This window comes from Scyliorhinus torazame, chromosome 18, assembly GCF_047496885.1.
Source record: "Scyliorhinus torazame isolate Kashiwa2021f chromosome 18, sScyTor2.1, whole genome shotgun sequence".
Lineage (NCBI taxonomy): Eukaryota > Metazoa > Chordata > Chondrichthyes > Carcharhiniformes > Scyliorhinidae > Scyliorhinus > Scyliorhinus torazame.
In genome coordinates, this window is record NC_092724.1 from 141,323,631 (window position 1) to 141,336,541 (window position 12,911).

General features: G+C 42.4%; 1 protein-coding gene across 1 annotated transcript in view; it reads left to right on the top strand.

Moving 5' to 3' along the window:
• The first annotated feature begins 373 nt into the window (after positions 1-373).
• Positions 374-12,911, top strand: part of LOC140395566 (guanine nucleotide-binding protein subunit alpha-13) — a 79,628-nt gene continuing 67,090 nt past the window's right edge. The window contains exon 1 of the mRNA XM_072483501.1: positions 374-897. Coding sequence (XP_072339602.1) covers positions 376-897 — 522 coding nt within the window. The 5' untranslated portion in view covers positions 374-375. The remainder of the gene's footprint in view (positions 898-12,911) is intronic.

Consider the following 12,911-nt stretch of genomic DNA (forward strand, 5'->3'; position numbering starts at 1 on the left):
GGCCCACTAATGATATGCCAACGGCGTTTACTGTACACGGGAAGGCATTGACGCCGCTGTCAAGGCACCGGAGAATTGCGATTTCAGCACCAAAACCCATTCTCCGCCCCATTGCGGTTCACGATTCTGGCGTCGGCTGGTGGAGAATCCCGCCCGCCCGTGGTTTGAGCGCTGCCGCCTTGACCAACGGCTCCCGCCCGCAAGGACACGTCCAGAGCGCCGGGTCCCGCTCGTCGGTCCTCCAGCCAGCGGGAGGCGCTGTCACCGAGGCCGGCCACGGGCGCGCGCGCGCCGTCAGCGCCCGCGGGCGGCGGCGCGCGCCCCCGCGCCGTGTGCCCGCGCCCGCCCTCCCGCCCCCCCTCACTATGTTATCGAATGCTAAAGATGGCGGATTTCCTGCCGTCCCGCTCCCTCCTGGCCGCTTGTTTTCCGAGCTGCGTCCTCACCCAGCGAGAGGCCGAGCAGCTCCGCAAGAGCAAGCAGATCGACGAGCTCATCTCCCGGGACAAGACCTACGTGCGGCGGCTGGTGAAAATCCTGCTGCTGGGGGCCGGCGAGAGCGGCAAGAGCACTTTCCTCAAGCAGATGCGAATCATCCACGGCCAGGACTTCGACCAGAAGGCCAAGGAGGAGTTCAGGGGCACCATCTACAGTAACATCCTGAAGGGCATCCGAGTGCTGGTGGACGCCAGGGAAAAGCTCCGCATCCCCTGGGGGGACCCCGGCAACCGGCAGAACGGCGAGGTCCTGATGAGTTTCGACACCAGGGCGTTGACCGGGGCGGCCGTAGGCCTCATGGAGACGCGGGTTTTCCTCCAGTACCTGCCCGCCATCCGATCACTGTGGGCAGACAGCGGCATCCAGAACGCTTACGACCGGCGCCGGGAGTTCCAGCTGGTGAGTAACTCGGAGCCGAGGGGAGGGGAGGGGGGGTGGGGAGGGCCCGCAGGCTGTGAAAAAGCCCCCGGGCTGTGGGGAAGGGAAGGAGAAGCCAGCGGCTTCCTGGAGGGTGTGTTCCGAGTCGCAGCTTTGGGCGGGTGGAGGACCTCTCTGGTTAATTCTCCACTCTCACATAAACTTCTGGAAACCAGGGCGTTCATCAATTAGGATCCCCCCCCCCCCCCCCCCCCCAATCGGACGCTGGTTCTTCCATTTAGGAACCGGCTCGTCCACTCTCCATTGTCGCCAATTTTTTTCTTTGCAATTCAAAATTATTTTCTTCGGTCTTCTGGGGACGCAGGCTTGACCAAAAACTGCACACGCGTTTTTATTGGTACATAATATATAAATATACGTTGGTTGAAGATCGAAATGATCTTGCAATTTTCAAACGACATCAAATCCTTCGGGGCACCACAGGATTTTTATATAAATTCTGCCGGGCACAAGGCTCATGACAGAGTTAAACACTTATAAATAATCCGGAAAGTCGCCAGACTTTCAGAAATGACTCTTCAAGTTTTGTGACTAATATTCTGTTGAACTATAATCCAGTTTTTAGGTGCAATTTTGACTAAAATCAGGAATTTGTAGAGGCGTACCATCCATTGAGGAAACCTGACTGGCAAATTTGCCATATCTGCCCACTTGTAAATTGCATTGGAGAGCAAGTGTTTAAAATGGTAGTAAGACTGTTTAAAATAAAGCTGAATTTTTGCCTTTAAAATCAGTTTGTAACCAGCATATTACTAACTAGGACTTCAAGCTACCTATTTTAAATCAATTTGCCAATTTTTTCAATAATTAAAAAAAAACTTCTGAGTTGGTTGGTCTGTTAATTTTGGAAGAATTTGTGTAATTTTGAAGTGCTACAGCGCATCATGCCCTTCTGTCAGACAAATGTACAGTGCACATTTTTCCAATCCGTAAGCAAACTGACATGCGACATGTTATGAAATTATGAGAGATCAATACTTTGCGCACTTTCGCATTACGTAGTTTGGGTGAGTGTGATGACTTCAAAGGGGTTTCTTTTGTGTAGGTAGATATAATTAGCAAATGTGGCGAGAGAGGAAGTGAAATCAAAAATTAGTTGAATCATTTAGGACTGTATCTTTACTGAATTACCTGACTTAAATTACAATTCCCCCCCCCCCCCCCCCCTACAATCCTGCTACAAAACTGGGACATTAGAATTTGCTGAACGTGACTTTCCTATATCCGCACTGTAAACTGCAATTTTCTTACATTTTGTACCCAGGTAGGCACTTTATAATCACAAATCTCATCAGCTGGGAGTGTAGGTGGGCTTGGTGAAACATACTTCTATAACCACTGACAAAACTGTCGCTATATTAGTTGATGGGTGCAATTCAAAGAGACGAGACAGCATGCATCTTTTTTTCCTACTCTGAATTTGCATGTGGTCAGAAGCTGATGGAATTCAACAAAGAGTTGGAGTCTCGGCCATGCGGGAATATGAATTTCCCCCTTCTGGTAGTGAGCCAATTGCATCCACAGTGTGATCTGGAGATACATAGTTTTGGAATACTTTTGTTGAAGTTTACGGGCTGCCTGATTTGGAACTCGGGTAAAACCAGTTCTTTTAACTCAAACCAAAGAGACTTTGAATTTAACAAAATTCATTCTTCTTCAGGTGAAACTATTTAGACTGATTTGGAAAATCTTTAAATTGTAAATGGATTCGGCTCTTTATTGTGATCCTATTGGTCAGGTAATTCGTGATATCATCTAGTCCTTCTTTGCATATTTATCAGTTATACAGTTCATTGTTCTTGAATAATCTTGCAATAAACTAAATATTTAACTTGACACAATTAAATCTGTTACGATTTGAAAGAAAATATGAAGCACAAATTGGAAATGTTAGGTTAACCATTCATGTATTGAATCATTGTATTTGGGTGATTTGTCTGTATTTGACTATTTTGAGGGCAATATGGGGAAGATGTTTCTTTTCTGTTGCATTATCGAGTATGCAAAAGAGCCATTGGTTATGGAGGAATGCAGGACTCTGAATTTCTCCATTCTGGGTGAAGGAGGAAGCATGGCATGAAGCAAGAAGAATTCTGGAAAGGTGAACGCAAGCCTTTTTGAATGCTTTGTAATTATTGGCTATATTATTCAGGAAAAGTACTCTCGGTAAACATTAGCACAAAAAACAAACCAGGAGTCTTAAAGCATATCATTTTACTGCTCACATGCACAGTTGGATAAAAAGGGATAGATTCTACATTTGAACTAGGTTTCAGAAGATTCAAAATTTGTGGGACTTCTCAAATCTTGTTTCAGGTTCAGTAATATATGGCAGTAAATTAAAATCCTTTTTCACAATTAAAACTTTGGGCACAGATGAAAACTTCATAGTACCTGTACTTAATATCTACGTTCAACAAAGATCTTGGTCACTCTTGTTCTCCCCCAATTTGTCTCAACAACCTGTGCTGGCCTCCGGCCCGAAGGTTCACCCCAACCTCCAGCCCCTTGCTCCCTCCTGCACCACGGGCCCTTGCCCCCCGCATGCCTGCTCACGTTCTGGCTGGCCCCGCGTGGCCGCCCAGGCTCTGGCCCCACCTACCTGCACAGATCTGGCCTTGTGCGCCCACCCGAGCTCTGGCCTTGCGCACCCGCAGGCCCCACCAGCTCCCCATGTTTGGCCCCTGGAACTCGCCAGGCGACTGCCCAGTTCCCTCAGGGTTAAAGATTTTTGAGCATTTGATCAATTTGCAATGGAAACTTTTAATAGTTGCAGCTTCTGTTTCCATAATACATGCAAATTTAGTTTTAATTGGATATACACCAATTGTTAGACTTTTGAATCGTTGCAGTTGTGGTTTCATTTCAATTATCACTGGTTTATCCCATTTGATCACCAAGGAAACATCGAAAATAGGATTCAGCCCTTCGAGGCTGCTCCACCATGCAATTCAGTCACGGCTGATCCTCTGACACAACACACTCCTGCACTCTCACCATACTCTTGGTGCCTTTAGTGTCTAGAAATCTATCTATTTCCTCCTTAAATATATTCAGTGACTTGGCCGCCACATACTTCTGAAGTAGAAAATTCCACATGTTCCACCGCACTGAGTGAAGAAACATTTCCCCATTTCAGTCCTAAATGGCCCATCCTGTGATCCTTGTCTCTTGTTCTGGACCCCAGCCAGGGGAAACATCATCCCTGCATCCAGTCTGTTCAGTTTTGTCAGAATTTTATACATTTCAGTGAGATCCCCTCTAATTCATCCAAGTTCCATTGAATACCAGCCCATTCGACCCACTCTCTCGTCATATGCCAATCCTGCCATCCGAAAAATCAGTCTGGTGAACCTTTGCTGCACCCTCTCTGTGGCAGGTGTATATCCTTTATTTGCTCATGAAACCAAAACTGCACACAATACTCCAGATGGGGTCTCGCCAATATCCTTGCTCCTGTGCTTGTCTTCTTGCAACAAAGGCCACTATACCATTTGTCTTCCTAACAGCTTGCTGCTCCTGCATGCTTGCTTTCAGTGACTGGTGTATCTGTACTTGAACCCTGATCTTCAACTCCATGGCCACTGAAATGGTGGCTATGCTTTTCTTGCCTCTAGATTCTTTCAAACGCCTTCCATACCAGCCTGCCAAGTCCACTCCATCAGTACGGTGGTTAGCGATGTTGCTTCACAGCGCCAGGGTCCCAGGTTCAAATCCTGCTTGGGTCACTGTCTGTGTGGAATCTGCACGTTCTCCCCGTGTCTGCGTGGGTTTCCTCCGGGTGCTCCGGTTTCCTCCCACAAGTCCTGAAAGATGTGCTTTTAGGTGAATTGGACATTCTGAATTCTCTCTCTGTACCTGAACAGGCGCCGGAATGTGACGACTATGGGATTTTCACAGTAACTTCACCCCACTGGGACACTGTCTGTGCGGAGTCTGCACGTTCTCCCTGTGTCTGCGTAGGTTTCCTCCGGGTGCTCCGGTTTCCTCCCACAGTCCAAAGATGTACAGGTTAAGTGGATTGGCCATGCTAAATTCCCCAGTGTCCAAAAAGGTTAGATGGATTATTGGGTTACGGGGACAGGGAGGAAGTGAGGGCTTAAGTGGGTCGGTGCAGACTCGATTGGCCGAATGGCCTCCTTCTGCACTGTATGTTCTAATTGCAGTGTTAATGTAAGCCTACTTGTGACAGTAAAAAAAATAAATCCACTGTCGACACCTCGACCCATGGATCAGTCGCCCATCTTTGTTGGCTTTATATTGTATTATAATCCCATTTTTTCACTTTTATTTTTTTCTTGTAAAACCTAATTAGCAGTCCTGTGACTGTTCCTCCATGTTTTATTAGAAAAACATAAAAGTTATGTTCTTTTGAGTCAGCATTCCAATCTGGGTTCTTCCCGTCCAGTTATAACATCAACTGGGATCGTAACAATTGGAAGAATGAGATGCAACAGTTGAAAAGTTAGTCACTGCTGCCACCAGTTTCATCACTTCCCTCTTTGACTGCCAATGTTCCTGAGATGAGTAATAATGGAGGAGTGTCCTATGTTCAGAACACAACTGATTTCCTGCCTCCTGCTAAGTCAATAAAACAAAATGTAATAATTTTACTTTAAAGTGTTCTTCAATTTCAATAAGTTTGGACTTCAAGAAATTGTAGCAGGTTACACTTAACAAATAAACATTTTCTGTTTTTATAAAAAAGGGCAAGTCAGGCTAAGATGTAAGTGTATGGACACCCCATTTTATAGGATAATGAGAAACCCCTATCAAGAAACTAGTTCCTTCTGATTTCTGAAGCCCACGTTGGATTTTGTTATTGATGCTCTGGGGTAAAATTATTCTCCTTAAAAGTGTGTTTCTTGAAATAAAAATCTCCTTCGAAGTGACACTTTTACTTTTTGTTTCTGACTTTCACTTGTTTCTTCATTTCCTTTGCTTTAATTCTTTGAGATGCAGTGTTGTACTTGCATTTTCATTAGCTCTGTTTATCAGTTTAATATTTCCTCGATTAACTTTCCCTGTTTTCTCGATTTGCAATTTGATACTGAACCCTGATTTATTATTTGATATCTTAAACAGAAGTGCCTGGATGACTTTGTTTTAGAATCATTGAATCATACAGCACAAAAAGAGGCACGGTAGCACAGTGGTTAGCATTGTTGCTTCACAGCTCCAGGGTCCCAGGTTCGATTCCCGGCTTGTTCACTGTCTGTGCGGAGTCTGCACGTTCTCCCCTTGTCTGCGTGGGTTTCCTCCCACACACTAAAGATGTGCAGGTTAGGTGGATTGACCATGCTAAATTGTCCTTTGTGTCCAAAAAAGGTCAGGTGTGGTTACGGGGATAGGGTGGAGGTGTGGGCTTAATTCGGGAGCTCTTTCCAAGAGCCAGTGCAGATACGATGGGCCAAATGGTCTCCTTCTGCACTGTAAATTGTATGTGTCAGCTGTTTGAAAGAGCAATCCAATTAATCACACTTTTCCCAACAGTCCTACAAATGTTTCTTCAAGTAGTTATTCAATTCTCTTTTGGAAACTGCAGTTGAATTGTCACCATTTCCGGCAATATATTCTACGGATTGTAAATTTATATCAAAACCCTGGTTTGACTTGGAAATTCTGAAGCATAATGGTGTTCCCATGTTTCAGACTGTGCAAGTTATGCACTTTTATCACTCTCCTAGTCTTTTGAAAGAAACTGGATTCTTGATTTGGCAAAAAATTGAGTACAGACATGAGTTTAAATCAGCTGACTCGTGATCTTTGGGCTTTTTTTTTAATTCAGCAGTGTACACTAGAATTTACAGAACTCAAGGTGTTGGTCTGCAGGGACAGATGCTTCAAAATATGTAGTTTCATTGGATGCTAGAACCTGGGAGCGTGATTTGGTTCAGTTAGATCTGTGAACTGGGTTAAATCCAGCATTGACCAATGGAAACAAAGTCTTAAGCCGTTAATGTCTGCAGGGGTTCACTGTGACATAAATTCAGGAAGTCTCCAGTGCATTTTGTTTTAGCATAAGGGTGCTTACTGTTAACAAGAAAAAAATACACTTCGAGACAGTTGAGAAGGGGAACTTAAAAATATCAGTGATATTTGAGGCTAACTTTAAGATGCATTGTTGGCACTGAATAGTGGGAGTTTTACTTTGCATTGTTTACTGTTTAATATTGGCACTGGGTGTTTTATAGTTTCTACCTAAATCGGTCTCTTGGTTCTAATTAGTTGAGCTGCTCATGGGGCAGGATGCACAAAGAAGAGATAATCCATAGATATGCATTTGCTATCTTGTCACTCATACATAATCCTTTTAATCTGATGGTTCTGGTGCCCTGCTTCAAAATTTAGCTACAAATGGTGTTTTTATTTTGAATAGAATGTATTTGATTTTAACATCACCAAATTACATTGTGTGCACTGCTTAACGAAGTTTGTGCAAATTACCGTGCCGTATAATCTGGAAAACAGACTACATAAAATAGTTCAGGCCACTTGCAGCTGAAATTTAAAAACAATGGGCTCTGTTGACCTTAAAGAACAAAAGTTATTTTCATTCTTGGTTTTAATTACCTGCAGCATGCAAAAACTGTTAGCAGTTGCAGTGAAATAAACTAATATTTAGACCAATGCAATGAATTTGAGTTGTTTTGACATTCTTTTGTTTGACCAGTATGACGTGGGGCACTCTGTGGCACTTCATGAAAATGGTGTAACATAACTCAAAACTCTACCATTATGGTATCATCTGTATTCTTTCTGACTGCAGTTGAAAGCCAGAATATTTGAATTTCCGTTTCAATATCAAGAATAGTAAATGAATAGTAAATTAATTCAAATGTTATTTGAAATAATAATATCTTTTTTTTTTAAAGCATCAATTCTAGATAGTGCTTCCACTGAGATTGCAAGTATCATGACCCTGGTAGTTGGCCTGTGACCTAAAGCTGGATGCTTGTATACATTTCGGGATAAAAGCATTTTATAGTAAATCAACAGACTATTTTCAAAGGACTATATAAGATTAATGATTTGGGTTTTGGGTGGGAAGACCCAGATGAGCTGCCAAAAAATGGTAGATTATACATTTTCACTTCCTCATACAGTCAATTTCAGATTACAGCTGCCGTTCCCTAAAGGAATAGAGGTCAAGGCATTCTTTATGCCATTGATTTTCAAAAACCTTTTTCAAAACTTTTTTCCTTTGGACCCACATTTGCCAACTGGCTGAACTTTGGGACCCACGGCAGCTGACCTTTGGGACCCACGCCATGTTCAATTACCCAGTTTATCCTAACTCCAGGCAGTGTTTGGGACACTAAAGTTTTCTTGCCCCAGACGAGGGAGGGAAAGAAAGGGCGGCACGGTGGTGCAGTGGTTAGCACTGCTGCCTCACGGCGGAGAGGACCCAGGATCGATCCTGGCCCTGGGTCACGGTCTTGTGGAGTTTTCTCATTCTCCCTGGGTCTGCGTGGGTTTCACCCCCACAACCCAAAGATGTGTAGGGTAGGTGGATTGGCCATGCTAATGTGCCCCTTAATTGGAAAAATGAAGGGGAAAAAACAGAGGGAAAGAAAATCACCTCGTTTTCCTGTACTTCATCAATATCCAGTAGCCCCCTGATGCATTGAATGAGGACAGGATAAGACATGCCTGTGATGTCCTCCTATCTATAAAGGTTCACTATCCAGGATCACTCATGAAGAATAGTTGCGCATGAGATACTGGAGGGCTGCCAACAATTGTGAACCTGCATTCAGCGTGGGTCACCGGCTCAAGTTTAAAAAAAGAGTGAAGGAAGAAGACTGAGAAGAGAACAAAGCAGATATAATTGAGAGAGAAGCATATGTGGTTCTTGTAAATAAAACAGCCATAAATCTGAAGATTATGATATTAAAATCTTGATTTATAATGGATTTAAATACAATTCACTTACTTGATGCAAGTTTATTCAACTTAAAGTACACTGTTAGAAACAAGTTTATCAATATTGATGAATGCTGACAACACTAAAACTGCTCCACAGTCAACTGAAAAACTACCTGTTCTGGTTGTCATCAATCAGACAGAATGGACATTGAACAAAGTCTTCTCGTATATTAATTATTTCATCAACAGCTTACTATTTTGTGACATTGATAATACTTATGATACATTCCTCCTGGAGATTTTCTGAATTGCCCACTTCCCCCAAAGCATACCACCTGATTATTGAAAGAGAGCCAATGTCTTATTTCTGGGAGATGGATTAATTTGTTCACCTTACAATTGACATTGTACATTTTTTTAACACAGTTTTAGCCAAATCTCTCTGGTGAAATTTCCGCCATCGTCACATCACTTTTTCTGGCAACCAGTGATCAAACACTGGGCAAGGCCCTGCTTTTTGCCCTCTTCTACCCCCTCCCTCACTGCGGGGTCGACGATAGCACAAGCGCACTTCGGGCCCCATCAAAAAAATTGAACCCAATGCATCACATGAGCTACAAGACGTTACCAGACGACCTGGTGGTCCTATCTGCCTGTTCTATTGGTAGCCTTCCATTTTTGCTCGCTTACCGGTCAGTTATTATTTTTTAGATTTAAAGTACCCAATTCATTTTTTCCAATTAAGGGGCAATTTAGCCTGGCCAATCCACCTAGCTTGCGCATTTTTGGGTTGTGGGGGCGAAACCCACGCAAATACAGGGAGAATGTACAAACTCCACACGGACAATGACCCAGAGCCAGGATTGAACCTGGGACCTCGGCGCCGTGAGGCTGCTGTGCTGACCCACTGCGCCACCGTGCTGCCCTTCTGGTCGGTTAGATTTATTGATGTTCTGATATTGCTGTACAATATGAAAACTATTTGTGACCCTTCTGACAGCCGCCCGCTACCCACCCACGGGTCATGACCCGCATTTTGAAAAATCCTGCTTTATGTAGTTGGACACTTGGACAGCTCCTCAAAGTAACTATCTACAGGGCCGTATTGGTGCAAGTCCGTGTCATTTTGTAGCTGTACACTATGATTAATTACCAGTGCAGAAGTTGGGAAGGAAGCGTCAAAATAATTGAATGATTTTGGACTGTTATAAGTAAAGTCGAGGGATGTGATATAATGGCCATAAAAAATAAGATAGTACAAAGTTATTAAAATACATTGGTTTTAAAAGCTGAATTCTTGCACTTAAGATTCCAACATAATCCTAACGTAAAAGATTTACTTCCAAATTAGGAGTAATTCATTATGATAAGTAACGTCATTAATATTGTGATGTTTGTCTTGGGTGCGTTATCAGAAAAGCTAACTGAGTAACAGAAATTTTTAGTTCTAATTCTTTTCTGACCATGAAACTAATTTTTTTTGTAGATAAGCTAGTAAACTCTTAGGATATATTTACAAAATGATTTTTAAAAACTGCTTGTTAACAATCTGAGAGTTGCAGAATTATCAGAAATGAAGTGGCAGGAATATGACTGGAAATCTTGGTTGAACTTGCAGATTTCAATTTCTCAATTACATTCTGTTTCAGTATTTCCGAACTTGTTTATCAGATACCTAATGGCATACAGCTGCAAGTGGGAGAAATAAATATTGCTAGTAGCCACTGCACTGCAACTTTGCATTGCATAACACAGCAAGGAGACGCCACGGCTGAGTTTCCAGTAGTCATGTGATTTCTGCTGTTGCTGACATGTCGTACACCAGCTTATGCAGCTGCATCAAAAATTATTACATTTTGAAGTTGCTCAGGAAGTCAAATATGTGGATAGTTATATTTAGAATTTTATGCAAAGTGATTGTAAAGAAGCTTGTGTAAGCAAGTTTTATTGAATAACCTTTCTGACTATGAATACATTTAAATATATTTGGGATGTCACTAGCAATTATTGTAAAGGCATGGTATTTCCTAAGGAAGAATGGTGATATTTCATGCTTGCCAATATTTATTTGCATGGAGACAATGGTACACTTGGTTAACCTACAGGAACTGTATTTCAGGCGGCGAGGTGAAAACAACAGCCTAACTAGTTTAGTGGATAAATGCATTATATTTCCCACAGCTTACAGTAGTCACATTTGTATCTACGCAATTTGTTTGCTAGACATGGTGACTGGTGTGCCCAAGAAATGTTTGAAAACAATGGAGGAATCCCAACCCTTTGTCGTTCTATTTACCACTCTAGGTGCCCCAGTGTTGTTCTTTGCACTGTGGTAATGATTGAAGAAGGAGAGATGGTGGGCTAGTTATCCAGTGTAGTCTGGGGAGCTGAGCCGGGTTGAAGTACACAGTGGCCTGGTTAGTTTCACCTTTGGTTTGGGATTGAATGGCAAGTGCAGAAGAAAATGCTCTCGGTTATGGAGAGCTGAACCGTGGCTAAATTATACTGTGGTCCCCTTTATCTTGACATTTAATTGTAGAAACTCTTGAGGCCACTAGCGTGGCTGAAGGCAATAGTGCTTTTTGAAAGGGCAGTAACAAGTGCAGTAATCATATTTCAATGAGGTACGAGCAGCTGCTTGAACTGCCCAAAATAGTCACGTGTATAAGAAAATTCCTTTGTAATTGGCACCTATCTTAATGGCAAATTGTTAGTGGTGTGCCCACTATCACCAGTTGTCCAGGCTACGTGGGGAAATTGCAAGTGGTGGGGGGCTGTAGCTCATGTACTCAACCATGTATAGCACTTATCTCAATTGCTTTTTAATATTCCTGTAACCTTTTATAATCTCTCACTTGATGTACCAGGTTTGATCATTTGTTGTGGTGAGCGTGGATCTCGGGTGGAACAACAAGGTATCTACAGTTAACTTCATAGTCCCTTTTCAATGCGGAATGGGATAGGGGAAGGAAAGGAATTAAATACATTTACACAGATCCCCGTTGCTGATTGCTTTCTTGTGAATTATGCAAAGATTGTTTGAGGATGGGCAGTATCAAACGTGGCTGTGAACACTCCTTTGATTCAATAACCTGCCACTTCTGTAAGAGCAGAATAGTTGTATTAAAGGGGTGCTGTTATCTGTGGAAATATCTCAAAGTGAGTTGGAGCCTTGAAACTGATGAAAAGATTGTGGGTGCCCTTGCTTTTTTACGTAGCTTTTACACATAAATAGGAACCTTTTGAGTCAGTGAGGGTGTAATCAGCGGTAGTGATGCTCTTGCTCCAAAATATTTTATTCTCTGGCCTGAACTAGCCCATAACTTAATACTGTAAGTTCTGGCAATCTGAAATGAAGACAAAGTGTTGGCAATACTCAGCAGGTGTGGTGGCGTCTGTGAAGAGAGAAACAGAGTTTGGGCTTCTGGTCTGTGGCCTTTCATCTCAGGAGTTGTGATAAAAGGTTATAGGCCTGAAATGTTAACTCTGTTTCTCTCTTCATGGATGCCACCAGACCTGCTGATTATTTACACCATTTTCTGTTTTTATACCCAGTGTGTGTGTTGTGGTTCTGGAGTGCTAGTGCATATGTATATTTCTTGAACTCTCAACACAGAAAACTTTTTTTTAATAAATGGAAGGTACTGTGGTAAACTGGGCAGGTTAAAGGGTTGTATTAAGCCAGCTTCCTGTTTGATCAAATTCCTGGCAAAATTGTTGGCATCAAAGCCAAATTACATGAATGTGCTGTGTTGGAACATATTCTTTGAGCAAGCATTCCAGTGTTGAACTGGTTTTTAAGAGTTGATTTTAAACTGTGAATTATATATATTATCTGTCATTATTTCCAAATGAAAAGTTGATGTTGCTGTGGATTTACTGGGCACTGTTGTAACTTTTCCCATACTTGAAGTTTTTAAACTTGTTCCAGCTACATTGTCTGTTTATTAATTCTGTATTCAAATAAGGAATTGATAAGCCAAGTATTTGTTTCACTACTACTGAAATGTTGGATATCAGTTAATATAGTATACTGCAAAACACTTATTTCCAATATGGTGAGTTTTGATTTGACATGTTATTAGCGGAATCACCAGGTAGGTATA